This window comes from Euprymna scolopes, chromosome 33, assembly GCF_053919585.1.
Source record: "Euprymna scolopes isolate OS-2025 chromosome 33, ASM5391958v1, whole genome shotgun sequence".
Lineage (NCBI taxonomy): Eukaryota > Metazoa > Mollusca > Cephalopoda > Sepiida > Sepiolidae > Euprymna > Euprymna scolopes.
Genome location: NC_136514.1, coordinates 12,093,961 through 12,113,273, shown reverse-complemented (window position 1 = coordinate 12,113,273; position 19,313 = coordinate 12,093,961). Strand labels below are relative to the sequence as shown.

The 19,313-nt window shown below is 33.9% G+C and overlaps 1 protein-coding gene across 1 annotated transcript in view; it reads left to right on the top strand.

Annotated features, from left to right (window-relative positions):
- Window positions 1-19,313, top strand: part of LOC145258141 (dual 3',5'-cyclic-AMP and -GMP phosphodiesterase 11A-like) — a 1,328,815-nt gene that overhangs the window by 505,723 nt on the left and 803,779 nt on the right. The window contains exon 3 of the mRNA XM_080115926.1: window positions 6,484-6,648. Coding sequence (XP_079972052.1) covers window positions 6,484-6,648 — 165 coding nt within the window. The remainder of the gene's footprint in view (window positions 1-6,483; window positions 6,649-19,313) is intronic.

Sequence of the window (19,313 nt, the reverse complement as noted above, 5' to 3'; positions counted from 1 at the left end):
TAAAAAGATCTTTTACATCTAGGGATCTCTACAGTGTGGAGGTGGGATTTAGTAGCCTGTCAGGTTTGTCGAGGGTGTTCACGTCGTGGGAGCACAAGTGCTTGCAGTTCATCAGAGCATTCACCATTAAAATACTTGTAGAACAGGCAGAGGGATGCAACGTTTCGTCGATAGGACAGAGGCTGAAGCTTATACGCCAGTTCAGGGCCTATCAGATTTGCGACTCTCTTTTATTTTTATTTTATTTTAGAAGAGTTCCCGATGGGTAGCGATTCTACACAAGTCCTCAAAATATAGAATTTTTAGTGGTTAGTTGTTTTGTACAGCTTTTGGACTTGGTAATTTTGGAGCCAAACCCAAAGCTCCTTCTCGTGTTGACATGAAAACATTATGGTGCTAGAATGCTACAAAATCCGATTCTTACGGAGAAAATCTTGTTTTTGATTGATTGATAGCAGAACGTGGTTCAATTTGATTCATCAGTTAATACCGGCAGCGTTTGTTACATGATAAGGCCTGTCCTCTTTTCATGTAAGTATAAAAATAGAGAGATTTAGTTAAAATGAAAATGAAATAGCAACAGACGAAATTCGAAGCTCGTAATTTAGGTTTAGAAATAGATTACGTGTGGGAATTAGAAAATGGAATGTAAAACAGCTTAGAGATAAAATAGTTTCAAGAAAAGAATGTGAACTGTCAATTTTGTTATGAAAATTCAATTGAAAGAATGCAGCTACAAGATAATTTAATAAACATGTTTTTAACATATTGGAAATATAGGTTACTGAGTATAGGTTAAAATTCCTTTTGTAAAAAAAGGAAAAGTTTTGGACACGTATGTCCAGAACACGTGTGTATGACGTCATGGAAAATAGAAAGTTCTAGAGATAGATAGAAAAACTTTAGAGTTAAGCAGACAGAAGCAAGGGGGGAATCTCAGAGGGAGTCTGAGGGAGACAGACGATAGTCTGCAGTTTGTCATTCGAACGTCTAGAAGCGAGACGATCACTTTGAAACTTAATATGTGAAGCTTTGAATTCTTGATGAGAAAACCACGGCCGGTCGTGAGAAGAAATAAACCTATCATGTGTTTTATAAAACGTCGTCTTTGTGTTGTGACTCTACTAAAAGGTAAAGTGAATTGTTATTATATGTCTATATGTCTGTGTTATAAAATGTCTTTTCATACACGTCTCGACATCTCATATCGACAATGTGAACTACACATCTCATATCTACACTAAGACTGTCTGAACACTATCTCCTCACTCAAAGAGCTTCTCATATCAACACTTCTAAGTATGTACGTTTGTATATATATGAATCGTCATAAAAAACATCTCTTTTACAACATCTCTCTTAAAATCTCCCTCAACATAACTTTAAATAAGACTCTCTCAAAGACTATAACATGCACTTAATAATACGAAAAATAACAAGAATGAAAACCCTATATAACACACACGATTTGGTGCCCGTGAGCAAGTTTGCATCAGCGATGCAAAACCGAACCTGGGGTATAAATAATAAATACAATTTGGAGCCGTAGCGACCAGACAACCCAGCAAGGGTGAGTTTAATAAGAAAAAAAAGAATAAACTTCGGAACCACGGAATAAAAACACACAACGTTTTAAAAGGGTCCAAGATAATTAAATAAATAAATAAATAAACAAATAAATAATACCACGGAAAAAAACATCACATGATCACAGAAATGTGAAAAAAATGAAAAAAATATTTGAACACACATGCACACAGAAAACTAAAGTTTACAAGAAAATATTAAAAAAGAAAAAAAGGCCGATATGCCGTAATGAATCATAAAAGAGATACGGTCAGTTAAAAAAAAAACTACTCACGAATATTTCATTCATAAATAAAATAAAAACAAATAGAAATAGGACAGTGTGTAATTCCTTAAAATGTGTGTTAATGTCTGAATTGTTTAGAGAAAATGTCAATCATAATAAATAACAAGTTAGTGTAAAAAGTCGAAAGTACATTTAAAATTCTCGAGTATTAAAAGGAAGAATAAATGAATAAATAAATAAAATAAAATACACTATAGAAAAAAAGAAAGATGCAAAAATGAAATCAAATTTATGCATTATGTATAATTTTCGGCTTTTTAGTGTGATTTAATTGTTCTGGTCTTTGAAAAAGGGACAATTTTTTGTTTTGTGTCAACGGACTTTTGAAATGTATAATGTAACGAATTTTTATTATTTTTTTGTGTTTTGTTGCAAAATGTTTAAATGTATTAAGTTATTTTCTTTTGTAAATGTGTTTTAAACAATGTTGTAAATTTATACTTAATGTAAATGTTATTGATTTTCACAGCTAGAATTCAAAGTTATCAGTAAATATACATTAGATTTAAACAGTCTAGGAGAAAATAAAACTAGTTAAGACGTATGGTTGGCTTACAGATTCAGTTCGAATTTTAGAAGGGGGACAAGAATTAAAATTACGTAAACGGGTATTTAGAGAGTTTTTAGATGTGATAAGCCGTAAGAAAGATGTTTTTTAGCATTTGTTTTTTTTTCTTTTTTTTGTTTTAGATATCCTATAATTTTTTTCCAAGGAAAGTGACTTGGTAGGGATTAATAAGCACAAGATTTGCCCCTATTGGAAAAATTTGGGAACCTGTATAATTAAGTGCTTAAAATAAACTGGTTGCACGTAACGACTCCAAGCAAGTGGTAAGACTTGGCTTAATTAATAAACAGGCGTTGGAAAGAATATGAAAATTCTTAAGGGGACCAGTAAACCGATGATAGGAAGTCCCGAGGCAATCACATATAGCTTAATGAAGTAAGAGACAGGCAAAAATATGCCGTAGATTACGTAAGACAGATATAACCTTGTATTTTTTTAGGGAGACGCATGAATGTGGGATATATCTGCTGGATCTTGGTTAGGGGAAGTTTCAAGAATCTAAGCAAGGAAATCCGAGTGAATCCGTATGAGAGAAAAAAGATATATCTTGATAGTTAAAGCCAACCAAGAAGATTGGTTATGAGCTTTGGTATGTCCCGTATAAGATAGTTATAGAAAAAACAAAAAAGAAGGCCATACTTGAGAAGACTAACCATGCGGAAAGAGTTGATCAGGACACTTTTGGGACGAAGGAAGTCGTCCATTTCGAGGGAGGTGGAAACCTCTAGTCTGCGGCATATGGGTGGCTGGAAAGTAGCTTATGTGAATCATAGGTAGAGACCCTACACCCAAAAAGTAAATGCCAAGAAGATCAGAAAGGTTCTGATCTTATAAAAATATAATAATTGTGAAGTCGGTCGTGGAGGGCTGACTGAAAGAGATTTTTTTAAGCCTGATCTTTCCTAGCTGTGTGATTGTGTAAATGTAGAAAAAGATGTACTGAATTTAAAAAGGCATAACTTTTTTTGTGAAATATGGAAGGGAGGGATGTAAAATGATGAAGCCTGTCCTCTTTTCATGTAAGTATAAAAATAGAGAGATTTAGTTAAAATGAAAATGAAATAGCAATAGACGAAATTCGAAGCTCGTAATTTAGTTTTAGAAATAGATTACGTGTGAGAATTAGAAAATGGAATGTAAAACAGCTTAGAGATAAAATAGTTTCAAGAAAAGAATGTGCACTGTCAATTTTGTCATGAAAATTCAATTGAAAGAATGCAGCTACAAGATAATTTAATAAACATGTTTTTAACATATTGGAAATATAGATTACTGAGTATAGGTTAAAATTCCTTTTGTAAAAAAAGAAAAAGTTTTGGACACGTATGTCCAGAACACGTGTGTATGACGTCATGGAAAATAGAAAGTTCTAGAGATAGATAGAAAAACTTTAGAGTTAAGCAGACAGAAGCAGGGGGAGAAACTCAGAGGGAGGCTGAGGGCGACAGACGATAGTCTGCAGTTTGTCATTCGAACGTCTAGAGGCGAGACGATCACTTTGAAACTTAATATGTGAAGCTTTGAATTCTTGATGAGAAAACCACGGCCGGTCGTGAGAAGAAATAAACCCATCATGTGTTTTATAAAACGTCGTCTTTGTGTTGTGACTCTACCAAAAGGTAAAGTGAATTGTTATTATATGTTCATATGTCTGTATTATAAAATGTCTTTTCATACACGTCTTGACATCTCATATCGACAATGTGAACTACACATCTCATATCTACACTAAGACTGTCTGAACACTATCTCCTCACTCAAAGAGCTTCTCATATCAACACTTCTAAGTATGTACGTTTGTATATATATGAATCGTCATAAAAACATCTCTTACAACAACATCTCTCTCAAAATCTCTCTCAACATAACTTTTAATAAGACTCTCTCAAAGACTATAACATGCACTTAATAATACGAACAATAAAAATACTCAATGAAACCCCTATATAACACGTTTATTAATAGAATATCAGGACTTTCGAGGATCATAACTCATTACAGATAAAAAAAAATATTGCAACAACGTTTAAAGGCTCATTTTCTTGGCTTCCCGGCTTATATAACATTTAATGAGGTACTGCCATTAGCTTGTTCCCGACTTATGCTGAAATGAAAGTTACTGACAAGCTTCATATAGGAATTGACACCATTCTTCATCGTTAGTTTCAATTCAAACCTCATTTTGGCTTACATCGATTTATGGATCTGTTCTTGCTCATCGTAAACATTACTTCAATCAGTGCCGTCGCAATGGTTCTGAAACTTTTCAAAATAATACAGAAGAGCAAGAAATGCCTGCAAGAAATCGATTTTTGAAGCTTAATCTTGCAATTCGCAAATGATTCCTTACTTATCTCAAAAGTTGGCTATTGTTATTTTTAAGAATCTATAATAATGTTATTTATGGTAGAAAATCTGTTATTTGTTCTCAATTTAATGGTTTTGAAGCTTTTCAAATAATATCTTTTTGTTGACAAATCTTCTAATGATGATTTTTCTGTGTCGTTCAATCGTAGTCCTGTCCATTTTCTTCCTGAGACTCTCCAGAAAACTCTACTCTTGAAGAAAAATCGATTCTGTAATTTCTTGGTCTTTTTTCTGATCAAGTCTTTCTTGGAGTTTATATATTAGACCCAATTCACTTTTAGGTTAACATAAATTATGCTTTTCATATCGTTTTAAACACTTTATCACACCTGCGGCTATTTGTACAAATCAAGTATCACACCATGTATGTAATATTGTTGCCATATTTGGGATGATCATTCTGTGATGCATTTGGGAGTTCGTGATAAGATGCAGAAAGCCATCTGCAATTGAATTGGCTACACCATTTTTTCTGCGGCTTCTCTCTCTCTCTCTTTCTTACACAGACGTGATGTTGATAGCCTCAGTCTTTTCTATAAACAATATTGTGGCATAAGTTCTCTATAATTGTCTGATCTATTTCCTACTTTTTTTATTCCTGCTCGCTTGACCAATTGCTCTAGTGGTTTCTATCAATTCGCTGTATTTATACGCCAGTATAATACGGCTTCCTATCCCAGTAGCTTCTTTACAAACCACATCCTTGAGGAAGATCTCTTTCTGCTACTTGTTTCTTGATTTGACGTTGGACTTTTCAATAATAAGTGAAAAGGCGTCTCTCTTCTTTGATATAATCATCTTTCGTGCTTGTTATCTTCTTACATTAAGTTTCTTCTCGGCTTATTTGAAGAAACCGCCATAAAAATAGATACGGTTAGACGCCAAACATGCTAGAAGTGTTTATAAAATGTTGTGCTGTTGAAATTTAAACACTTTTGCAAGTATAGAAGCACAAGATTGGCGTTCTAAAAGTAATGCCTACTATATTTTATTCCGCCTGAATTGATCACACATAATTGCAAATTACATTGTTATGACGACTGAGTTTATGCATTAGTTACCTGAAAGTTTCATCTCTTTGTTGTAGATAAGACCAGTGTGTGACTTTAGGAAAGCAAATCCTGTCATGGACGTGAGTCACAAGCAAACATTTATTCTGGGATTCCTCACATGCAAAAATAAATTGAACCAATCAACATTCACCGGCGCTTGTTGTATGTTTATGAAGCCGATGTAGTTGATGTAAGCATTGTTAAGAGATGGGTCGTCGATTGTGAAGTAAGGACAGAGATGTCAGTTTACAATAGTGTTGACTATGTAGAAAAATACATTTTGGAGCACAACGCGCGTTCATGTTGTATTTAGCCGGGAAATAGACACACGTTATTGTATTCAACACATGTTTTTTATATTTTTTTTAAATTTTATGAAAATTCTGTTTTTGGTTCCTACTTTGTGAAGCAGTAGATCAGACCCTAGACATAATAGTTTAAATTAAACTAATTAAATGATCAGAAAATTAAATCAGAATATTTCTTCTGAATATCGTTTCCGAAAGTCATATATTTCACTGCATGTGATTTGATATTTGTATTTGATTTAAAAAACAAAAAATAAAATAAATTACTCAAAATAAGCGATATCTGACATTCTTTCGTTTTTTTGTTCTTTTCAGGATGAGCGATACAACGACGAAGTCGACAGGATGATGGGCTACAAAACGAAGTCCTTACTCTGTATGCCGATCAAGAACGCTGGAGACGAGATTGTAGGGGTCGCTCAAATCATAAATAAACGAGGAGAAGGTGAAAATAATTTGTTTTCCAAAGACGATGAAAGGGTAAGTAAATAAATCAAAAAGACATATATTAACTAATATGAATAAATGACATTTTGAATCACATTTTCTGATCAATTATAAAACTGATTGTCTAAATTTAGACAGGCAAGGTCAGAAAAAAATAAGATACGTCACTGACAATGTTCGACAATATTCATTTAGCAATATGGCTTCATTAAAATATCAATAAATAATATATGAATGTAAGATATAAATATATATATATATATATATAAATAAAAATTATTTAATATAATAATTAAATACCTACATGTTTCATCCTTTCGGGAATCTTCAGTGCAGGATGTTACGATTAACACCAGTAAATAGATTCGAACCCGGCGACACAAGTCATCTCTGGATTAATTAGTAAGGACCCAATCCATTCGGCTACCATTAACCGCGTGAAATAACTTTGAAATCAAACATTTTATTTTTAAAATATTTTTTTAATTATTTTTTATTATTTTTTTACGTCAGTTAGAGTGATCTAATCAATATATGATCATCTATGCATAAGAGCTAAATTGACCGACTTAATTCAACTGAATATATTCAACGATAAGAAAGGAGTTTCTTGAAGTTATACTTCAAGTTCTCCTAAATCAAGAAGTCTCCGTTTCAGAGGTTAACAGTTAATCTATGTCTATGTGACATTCGTAGACATTAAAATATTTCATTTTCATTTTCATTTTCGTAAAGAAGTCCAGAATATAAGTTTTTCCTTCACAATTATCCGTTTAATTACGTTTATTCATATTCTTTTGTTTTTCTGGATCCCAAGACAGGAATTTATGTAGTCTGGTGGAGTAACATAACTTAGAAAAGATGAATCCTTCACTCTTTTTGTTCAAATAATTTTCTGTTTGCTCAATATGGCGATAATGCATCATACTAAATGCTTAACATTTACCCGCTATCTCATATATTACAACTGAGAGATTTCTTTCATAGGCAATTGTTTAAAACCATCGTGCACTTTTTTCACCAGGTATATTTACCAGGTATTATTTTATAATTATATTCCATGAGTAGTTGCTCCTATAATCACAAGAATGTAAGAGATCGCCCTAAAATTTCAGTTTCATTTTTATTTCGTACATAAAACCTTGATATTTCGTAATCTTTTCCCTCTCAACTCACGACACTAACTTCTACTAAGGTTTTTTTTTCACCTACTTGCTCAATATTACTATCTAATAGCTCTGTTTTGTAGCTACGTAGCTCATAGAATCGCATACTCCTTGTGGGTGGTGTATGGCTTATTTCTAACCGTTATGTCTGGTATACGCCCCCATGTCTTTTTGCTGCATCTGATATTCAACTTTTTACAAATCATCATGTAGAGATATTTACACAATCCATTGTGTCAAATCATATATTAGCTGCCTCCTAGAGGAACCTTATAGTTGAACGTGAGGTGTCTCACACTCTCCAATTCTGCGTGGACAAACCAACACTTTTGTCATTATTGAGACCACTCATTTCTTTAAAATACATTGGTCATTAAACCTTGATGTAGTGCAGCCTTTATATTCATCTCCTGGTCATAGTGAGTGAATTTATCCTGAAAATACTTAGCACACAGTTGGTTGGTCGATTCTGCCAGATTTGTTTCCTTTTTTTTATTTGCAATGAAATATCTTGGCGCATATTTATCGACTCTTCTGCGCTATTTTCGTGGAAGTTATATTAAGTAAGTTCCTCAATGTTACAGCCGTGACGTAAACCACGTGTTCTAGAACGTTGCACACGCCTCTCACGATATCTCGAAGTTATCTCGTTCTCTGCTCCACGTTTCTACTTTGGCAAAAGATTTGATGTATGTGTTCCCTTTCAAGACAGGGGGCTCGTCAAGAGGAGAACCATTTCTTTTAATTTGGGCATATAGTGGATCAGAGAGATTATGATACAAGGAGAAAAACTTGGTTTTAGATGCATAAAAATTAACTAAACACCATTTTCCACATTGCACCACGTTCTCAAGATCAGAAGAGGGAAAGTTTTCTTTCTTCTAGTGACATGACACAGTTTCGATTGGACCTCGTTTAATCGTAATGTTTACACAAATATAAATGGTATTGATAAAATAAAAGCAAATATAGCATCAGTATTAGATTTAATATTTATAAATTACGTATATATATATATATATATATATATATATATATATATATATATAAAGTTTCGTGGTTAAATTTTAAATTCTGAAAAAAAAACATATAAAGACATATATTCGATTTAAGAATTTATTGCTTGACAAAAGGAATATATAGAAGGATAACCCTTCTTGAAAGTATTACAGGATTTTTCATCTGAATTCTATCAGTGTCTTATCTCGCTTATATATATATATATATATATATATATATATATATATATATATATATATATATATGAAACAATAGGGGTGGGAAATGAAAACACGGAACTACATATTGGTGGATATAGATTGGTTCATTTATTCAATAAGGGAATACAGTCGATTAGTTGAGACTAGAAGGGTCTCTTTATGTCAAGGCATTTCGAAGCCTAATGCTTCTCATCAGAAGAGTAGAGAAGATGCTAGGTAACATAGTGGGGATGCGGCGTCTAGCCTTGGATTCATTAGGAGCAAAATAGATCAAAACAAATTAAAATTATAGATCTCTACTCTTCTAATAAGAAGCATTAGGCTTCGAAATGTCTTGGGATAAATAGCCCCTTCTAGCTCACAACTAATCGATTGTATTCCCTTTTTGAATAAATGAACCAATCTATACCCGCAATATATAGATCTGCGACTTCATTTCCCACTCCTATTGTCTTCATATATAAACTCGAAAGATACTTGTTGAGCTTTATAATGTCCAGAAAAGTCTCCTTTCATAGACTTGAGCTTGCTCTTTTCCTCTAACGCTCTAAGCTCTCTCTCTCTCTCTCTCTCTCTCTCTCTATATATATATATATATATATATATATATATATATATATATATAATAGCAAAAGTACCCGTCGTTGACCGGGTTCAAAAACAGCCTCCAAAAAATGGGCCGTAATTTATGAAAGTATGGTAGGTTATGAACAAGAAGGGTTGTAATGAGATAGCTTCCAATTCGGGAGTATCAAAACCAAAACAAAATATGATGAAAGTAAAAATAAAATAGATAAACCCCATAACTTATTATACCATACCTGTTCACACTGAAACACTTATCACAATATTCTGTGGATCTATATTTAAAAAAAAAACCTTGTTAAACTTCGTGATATATTTCCATTCTATGGAGGTCAGGTGCGAACGAACACCCCACAATTTTATTTTTCCGTATTGCTTCAAACTGAAACATAATTATCAAAGTATACTTACGCAGATAGATATGAAAAGTCTTTATTAAAGTTCGTGCCTATTTCCATTCTATGGAGGCCAGGCGCGAACGCAGACCCCATAATTTGATTATACCGTCCCTATTTAAGTTAAAACATACTTATCAAAGTATTCTTATGTACATCTCTATCAAAAACACTTGTAAACGTTTTTTTTTTAATTTTTAAATGTTTTATTTCCATACTTTGTGGACCAGGCGCGGACGCAGACCCCACAATTTTAATGAACCACTGTTCTGCAGGATGAAACATACCCATTCCTGTGTCTCGATACATCTTCTCTCGTTATATGTAATCAGTTTTTTAAAATAATCAACCATATAGGAGCCTATTTCTGACCAGACACACACACACATTCAGCTTTATATATATATATATATATATATATATATATATATATATATTAGTCCTCGCGCCAAAGAGCAGGAACCCAAAATGTTTTAAATAAATTAATAATAGAATAGCAATAACAAAGACTGTCGCTTGCGAGGACTACTATTGAGCGTAATCAGTTATATAGTGCTTTTGAAATTTTCAATTTTCATCTCTATTTTTCTCGTTTTCTACTGAATATTTTTAAGGAAACCTATATGAAATATGTTCCTTATTAAATTGTTAAGATATTCTATTCTGAAGGAATTTTAAGAAAATTGAATCTAAAAAAGTTATTTTAAAGCTTTTGTTTAAACAATTCAGATTTTATGATTATTCAGACATGTATGACAAAGAGGGACTTGCAAAATAGAGTTGTGGTGTGAGTAGAAATACAAACTGAAGCAGTGAGATATTCAGACCTGTAATCATATAAAGAGGGGGTTGCAAAAATGAGTTGTGGCGTGAGGAGAAATACTAACTGAAATAGAGAGTAGGAGAGTTTTTATAAATACATGCAAAACCACATTTATATTTTAAAAGTCCAAATTAATAAATTAAATTAAATATAATCTTTATAAGATACGATACAAGTTAGAAAAACATTTCATCCAAGGCAGGAAAATTGTTAAACAACATGTTTTTACTATAGGCTTTAAAAATAAAGGTATAAGATTCAATTTGATATTTATTTATCTTTAAAGTGCATTTTATACATTTTACAAAGTAAGGTATTAAATTTTGTATCTATATTAATATACATATATATATATATATATATATATATATATATATGTGTGTGTGTGTGTGCGTGTGTGTGTGTGTGTGTGTGTGTGTGTGCCTTCTTTGTAAAATCCTAAACTATTGACCTCGACACATTATATTTTTGTAAACATTACAATTTAGTGATATGGAGTTGAATCTGTACCATGTCCCCAAAAGTATAAAGGAACATTAAATCTAAAACCAATGTTGCATTTATTGCTGATAGCCTCCCTGGGATAGGCATGGATTCAGTCTCTTTAAATATAATTGTACAATTAATACACCACGATTACATTCATAAATAGGTGCATCCATTAGATCTCAGATAGGAAAATTCGATAATACATCTTTAGAGATTAACGTATCTCACAGTTTTTTTTTTTCAAAATGTTCAAACCAAGTTCTATCAGTGACTTAAGTTTAACTTTATGAGACAAGGAAGTCAAAACTAATCAAGATCCGAAGTCACTCGAGGATACGGGTTAATTACTGTACGGTTGTTACAGAGCAACAGCCTTATGATCGTTAGGGGTAGTTTATTTGGTATAATTTTATTAGTTAAAAAGAGGGCACTATAAAAACTTGTTTACATTGGACTTGAAAATGACCATATTGTAGTCATCTTAAAAGCACGCCAGCTGAACAAAATTCCGCAGGTATAAAGTTCTAGGAAAAGGGCTTTCTTTATTGTTTGTGTTTATTATTATTTTAATTCTTTACAGTGGTTACAGGTAGACGAGTGTTTATTGTGAATATTTTGCAGGGGGAAAATTGATTGAACCTCAAAGAATTATTGTCATTAAAATAACAATAGAGCAGAGACAGTCTCTGTAAGGAAAGAGCTTATAGGGAGGAGAAAAGGGAATCGCCCCCAAGGTTTTTAAGCTGATTTTGAACTCTGCCAAGACAGATGAGCTGCTCTTAAAAACTTCTGTTCGAATGTAGAAATATGACTGTGTTTCTGGACATGACCTTAAACTATATCCAGCTTGCGGGCTTTGTGGGGGTGTGGAGTCACCCTTTAATTGCCATTGCTCCCAGGTCCACTCTGATCCAGAGTTGTAGTACCTGTTAGGGTCCCAACTATGGGTTAAATAGAAACAGACTTGAAAACAACACATATATTCTATTAAAATTTCTTTGCTTGAAAATCTTTGGATTCGGCATTAAATAACCTTAAAAGAGTTGATATGCCGTAAAACAAAAACAACAACAAACAACAAACAGAAATATTACTCGATTTTAGAACGTATTTAGCTCCTATACATGGAAGAGTACTGCGTCGCGATTTAGATGCCCAACTTAAAGCCATTCTTTTTTGTTTCACGTATAAAACACGTTAGCCTTTATTTTGACAGTCTAATTATTCACAAAAATGTAACTGATTCATCCTAATACATAAGACTATTTGATTTTATTGATTATATCCTTCTTTATATAACTTTTACTTTCACAAACAGACTAGCTGTATATACCTGGCGGTGCCTGGTTGAAACGCATTGTCGAGCGGAGGGATTGGTGTGTGGTTATCTCCTGGTTCAATCAAAAGGCCGCTGGCAGACCCCGGGTGTGGCGACAGGACTCGGCGCCGACCCACAATCCGAAGAGACCGAGAGTTGGCTTCAGAAAAAGGACTACGAATTTGTACTCTTCTCTCACTAGCCCCCACCTCCCCCGACCTAAACCTGCCGTACTACTTCGTTTTATCATACGTCATAAACATCACCAACATGACCTCTCACAACACCAAAGCCAGCCTGATCGCTGCCATTCGCAGAGCTCCTGCCGGCGCTTGTTGAGAAACTATGCTCCGAGTTTCAGACCCGTATTGAGGCGGTGATTGAGGCTGAATGCGACCACATTGAATAGATGTCAGTTCCATTAGATAACTAAGAGACCTAAATTGTTTTTTATTCAAAAAAAGTTTTAAAATAAATGTGCAGTGCTGTTTTCATTAAGGCGACATTTGTATCATTCGATCTTGTATTTAAGATACACCGATTGTTCTAACTTGTTGCAAAAAGTGACCACATGTTGAATTTAGTTATACGTAAAATACCATCCATCTTGGTTAATGAAAATAAATCGTGAAGTAACTCTCATAGCTTAAACGGGAAATAAATTTCATAGCTTGAATAAATAAGCTTACTTCTGGTTTAAATGTCCGCTATTAATAAGTTAAATAAAAGAAAATTAAATCTAAATTTAATTAAAATAAATTAAATCAACTTTTACTAATATTTCTAAATAGAAAAATTAAAACGATTCTATTACAAAACAACAAACAGTTAATAACATTGAGCTACTTATTAAACTATGTTTTTTTTTAAATGTAATATACAAAAAGGATGCTCATTGGATGTAGATTTCATTTGAATGTATAGTTTATATCGCAATCATATTGAAAAAAAGTGTACCTAATTCTGTTTTCAGTATAACAATTAATTTGTGTACCTTTTTTTTTAAATACTCAACAAAGAGTTTACAAACACACGACTTTATTCGAATGATAAACCACATTTATCATCAACTGCGGATTTACATTTTAGCTTTAGTTTTGCTTACAACATTTTTCATAATGGTCTTACTACGAGGTGAAGCAGTTAAATTGTCGACCTAGAAAAGACCACATGATTCCATTTCCGTTAAATGAAAACCAGTTTTATTTTTTGGCGCAAACCATTTACTGGTTGGCTAGTTGTGTACAAATCCCAAGAGCGATAAGCGCTTTCTATCATGTCTGAAAGCAACACAATGTTCAATGAGCAAGATCGGAGAAGCGTCACTGTACAACTCATGCTCTTTACCGATTCAAGGTATGACTATAGGACCATTTCAATCACTTCCATAATACATCGCTGGGTTGCCACGAATGACAGGAACCTGCCCTGGGTGATGAAAACAAAGATTCCGGCGACGGTTATGGTCTTTAGTATGGTTAAAAGTGAGGGCCACATCATACCACGTCACATCTTCGAAATCGGTTTGAAAATCAACATCAAAGTGTATCTGGATGTGCTGAAGTGTGTGGTGATCTCCTGGTACAATCAAGTTGCCGCTAGTAGACACTGGGTGTGGCAGCAGGACTCGGCGCCGGCCCACAAGTCCAAACAGACCAAGGTTTCGCTTCAGAAAGAGTGCTACGACACTTCTCTCATTAATCCCCTCCTCCTCGACCTGAAGCCGATGGACTCCTTTGTTGAGTCATACATCGAGCACATCACCAACATGACCTTCAACAACTACAAAGCCAGCCTAATCGCCGCTCTCCGTCGAGTATTCGCTGAGCTCCCGCCGCCGCTTGTTGAAAAGGCATGCTTCTAGTTCCGGGCTGGTATTGAGACGGTGATTTAGTCTGAAGGCGGCTACATGGAATAGATGTCAGTTTTATTACATAATCAGGTTACCTAAATTTATTTTTTCAATAAAAGTTTTGTAAATGAAGCTGTAGTATTGTTTTATTTAAGGCGGCAGCTTTATTGTTTCCCCCTGTATAGTAGCCATCCTAAATGTGAAGCTTATATTATGTATATTCTCTAATGTAATTCTGTTTGTTTGATTGATTTTTTAATACTTAACAATGTTTGCCTTCTTCCTAACGCAAACTTTGAATGGGTTGTTTAAATGTCCGAGCTCACTGTGACATTTTCCATTCAACTACTGGAGATCTTCTGTTTTACCTTATTTAATTAAGAAAGTAATTAGATAGAAAATGTCATTATCGAAACAATTTTGTACAATAAACATCGTTCAACCTTTTATCGTCTTTACTGAACTGGAGGCAATTTGCAGGACAAATCGTAAGCTGGTCTTGTGTAAATGAATATTGTTTGTCTGAGGAAATCATTAAGCTAATGTTTGGTATCTTTTCGGGCAGAAAGATCTAATCACACATAAATAGTTCTTTTTTCTTCAGTCGTTGTTTTTAAAGTATTCAAAAGTTGTTTTTGTGTTAAGTCCCTGGAAAATATATATTAAATATTTTATTTTAGATTTCTATTATATATATATCTCCAATCCGGTTTCTAATATTATAGATTACCCTCAGTTCCAGCACTAAGATTTCGGGTGTAGTTTCACTCTGTCCAGGCTTGGTCAAAGGCAGGGGACTCCACCATCAGTAATGCGCCACCCAATGCTATATCTTATCAAATGTCAGACCCATGAGAGTGTTAATCTTCATATGATACCGAGTCGATATGGGTAAAACGCTTATATCCCCGTTAGAGCTTCCGTACATACAGTTAAAGAATGAAGCAAGGATTGCAGTCTATGTTGATAGGTTAGTAGAAAGCACAAAAGTTTAATCCAAGCAACACAATAAAAAAATAGAAAAGAGGACACAAAATTCAGAGAATTCAATTTCATTTTAGGTTCATGTTTTTATGTAAAAAAAGATATCAATAACTCAACGGCGTTGCAAGAAAAATAAAATCACAAAAAGAAAGCGCAAATATGATAGAAGAAAGTCTTTCTAAATTATCAGGAAGGTCAATCGGGGCAAAAATTCACAGGAGATATGCAACTTACATTCAATCACTTCCTAAGACAGAATGTTTTCTCGTTGAACCAGGAATAGATATAAAAGGGGAACGTGCATGGGCTGTATTGCATAAATTAGAATCATTTAAAGTCGATGAACAAGCATCGGATATAATACAATATTTTTTTCATTTTTTCTTTTATAATTTAGAGATTTTAGAGTGATAGAAAATGAGGAGAAATAATACCCACCTTTTCCTATTAGTAAAGTTTGTGTGAAGTACATTTTATCCATATACTAGCGGGGGTACCCGGCGTTGCCCGAGTGTTTGTTTCCGGGACGTGGGGGGGAGTTAAAAAAATGTTATGGTAGGTAAGTAGGAAGTATATAACCCGGAGTCATGAGTAAAAGTAGGAAAATAAAGTGTGAAAAAAAAGAAATCTGCAACGTTAACAGTTCGCCCACCAAGAAAAGTCCATTCCAGTTGTTTAGGAAAAAAAAAAAAAAAAAGGGACTACGGGAGGTCGGCGCGAACGTGAAAATATAATGTGAACTGCCCAGCACGCTAACCACTACGCCACAGAGCACTGCAGCTTAGTTTAGTGATTTTAAATAACTTCACATGAAAGAACTACGAAGCCAAACCGGTGTTCTCTTCTTAACTGTTCCTTGTGAACGATCCCCAGCGGTGTTAAGTGGTGGCAGGGGGAGGAGGAATTTTTAAGAGAGAAAATATTTTACCACTTCCATTGATCTTAACCGATTTTGGCCGTGACTTCTCAGCAGAAAAAGTATAGAAATCTAAGATTATCGAGGAATTTTAGAAATAATAAGCCAATAACACACCTCAAATATTGTTCTGCCGTTTGTACATATTATATTTGCATGAATCCTATTAAGGTCAAAATCAGACGGGAAAAATGAGTTCATTTTATTTATATAGAGATAACATTCCTAGAAAGTAAGAGGCCTCATGCCACTTAATAAATCCGGTTTACAATATAAAATTAGTCCAACGAAGTTTTTAGGTTCAAGCAAAATAAGAATTCGCCCATATCTTGAATGTGCGATGGTCCTCGCGGAGAGTCGTGCTTTTTCCATTTGAATTGAAATATTTTCCATTTCTCTCTTCTCCATTTCGTGGTCTCAGTACTATCTAATTGATGGCCTTGTTCTATTCAGTTAGGGAGGCATTCTCTTAACGATTATGTAAATGGCTCTTCCGTTTTATTCTCTTTTTTTTAACTGTATCATCAGATCGCATAGAGTTTGCCGTTTTCAGTTCAGCTGCGAACAACATTCCGCTCAACTTACGACGTACGATCTATGCAGGAAAGTGTCCATGTGTAGGTGTCGCCCACCCACGTCAACCAAACAAACTAAGGGTCGCTGATTGGCACCAATAGCATCTATCATTTCCTTTTTAGCTTACGTACAGCGACTGCCTGAATTTTCTGGGTACACGACATCGCCCGCCAATCAGCAACGTCAAACTTTGATACGAAAATTATTTACTTATATTTTTATTTGAATGTTTTTGCACTTCTACAAAAAAACCATTAAAATTAAATTTATTTAAACATTCATCATGCCATTAACATGCGTAATAAGGTTAACTTTGTGCGATTAAATGATCTTATTAAAACACGTTTGTTGACATCTGTACATATACAGGGTAAAACGATAAAATTGTCCACGGGTCCTGCTGCCATATTCAATGTCTATTAGTAGAAACATGATTGTAGCAGGGGATCACAACACTCTTCAGCTGACCCAGTTACACTTTGGTGTTGACTTTCAAGTCTACATACAAGATGTAAGATGGCAGGATGTAGCCCTCACTTGAAACCACACCAAAAACCATAATTGTAGTTGGAAACTTTGTTTAACCGTCCGGATTTACACTTTGAGGGTGATGAAAATAGTCCTCTTGTCATAACTTGAATCGGTAGAAAGCATAAGATGTACAGCGCCGCATCTCCGATCTCGCTCGTTGAACATTGTGCCGTTTCAGACAAGATAGAAAGCGCCTGTCGCCTTTGGAATTTGTACACAACTGGCAACTAGTATTAGATCTGCAGCAGCAGCAGCAGCAGCAACAACAACAACAACAAAATACTTTACATTTAACGGAAATGGAATCTTGTCTCTTTTCTAGGGCAATAATTTTATGGTTCCAATCCGTATATTTTAGTTTAAAAAATTAACTAAAAAATTAGCTAAAAACGTTAGTCTCTCTCGACCTCTTTTATTCTTTCTTCCGCTTCATTCTCCGAGATTAAAACATGTAAATTACTCCCAGAAACATCTCTGTATATCATTCTAGAATAAAAATAGAGTCGCATTAAAAAGAAACGACTACAAAAATCAGGAAATGTAAAAACATGTATAAGTACCTCCCCCTGAATACTTTTTATTTGATTTGAAAACACAAGGGTCGTTCAAAAATTAAAGCATCCGACTTTAACTAAAAAACGTTGAAGGGTTACAGAGGAGAGAACCATACCATAAAAACGAGCGACCATTTTTGCTCGAGAATGTATCTTTCTACATAGTTACCACCATTCGCAATGCAACAATTCCAGAACTTAAATGACGGAACTCTTTTTCAGACTCACACCCATGACACGTGTTTTCATTTTTAAATTCCCACACCGTCAATATCTGCAACAGAAGGTTGAAACTTTCAAGGTATGAATACCTTTTTTTAGTTACCATAAAAATGCAGTTTATGATCTCTTCTGATCCATTCGTTCCGAATAAAAATTGGAGGATTTACTTGTGCAATGCCGATCTTATTATAATAACAATATATATTTAAAAATGTAAGAGTGGGTAGAAATTTCTGTAACATCACCAACCCGCGCAGAAAGTGTGATGTATGCATCCCTTGATTAGACAGCCATTCGAACCACAGCCATCATCTAGTGTATCACTGAGGTTGGACGACGATTCTGTTTTCTATAAAAGTCTCGATGATATTATGAATGATGAATTAGATACTTAACGAACTTATTACATAATCGCTTAATGACTGATGAGGAGGTCATTAACATATATATATATATATATATATATATATTTATATAGTAAGTTATAAAATGTATATGGCGCCTGAAGAATCCTAGTGGATGAAACGCGGAATATTCAGTGTAGCTTAATCGCCATATAAATTTTATAACTTACTAACTAGCTCTACCTACGTATTGAGCACTTTTGAAGTAAATGCCTAAAGTTTACGCATAAATCTATACTTTCGTATATTAATTTATGTGAGTACATAAAGTATATATATATATATATATATATATATATATATATATATATATAGTAAGCGTCTGGCTCGCACAAAATGTTGTGGAAAAAGTCCAGAATTCCAACCCGTGCGCGTTCGCTACATCCAATCATAATGATGAATAAAATAAAATACACATCAAGTGCGCTTAAAAGCCAAATCCGAACGTTATATTAGGAAAATAGACAAATATTTTACTCACGTTAGCGTCTGTGTTGCTTGAATAGAAGCGCTGGTTGAGTTTTAATAAAATAAATACGTATTCGATCGGTTTAAAGCCAAAAACAACGCATTATTACAAAATAAACAAGTATTTATTTTGGTTGAAATTTATATTGAAAATATAAATATATTTCGAAATTAAACTTCATCTTCAGTATTTAT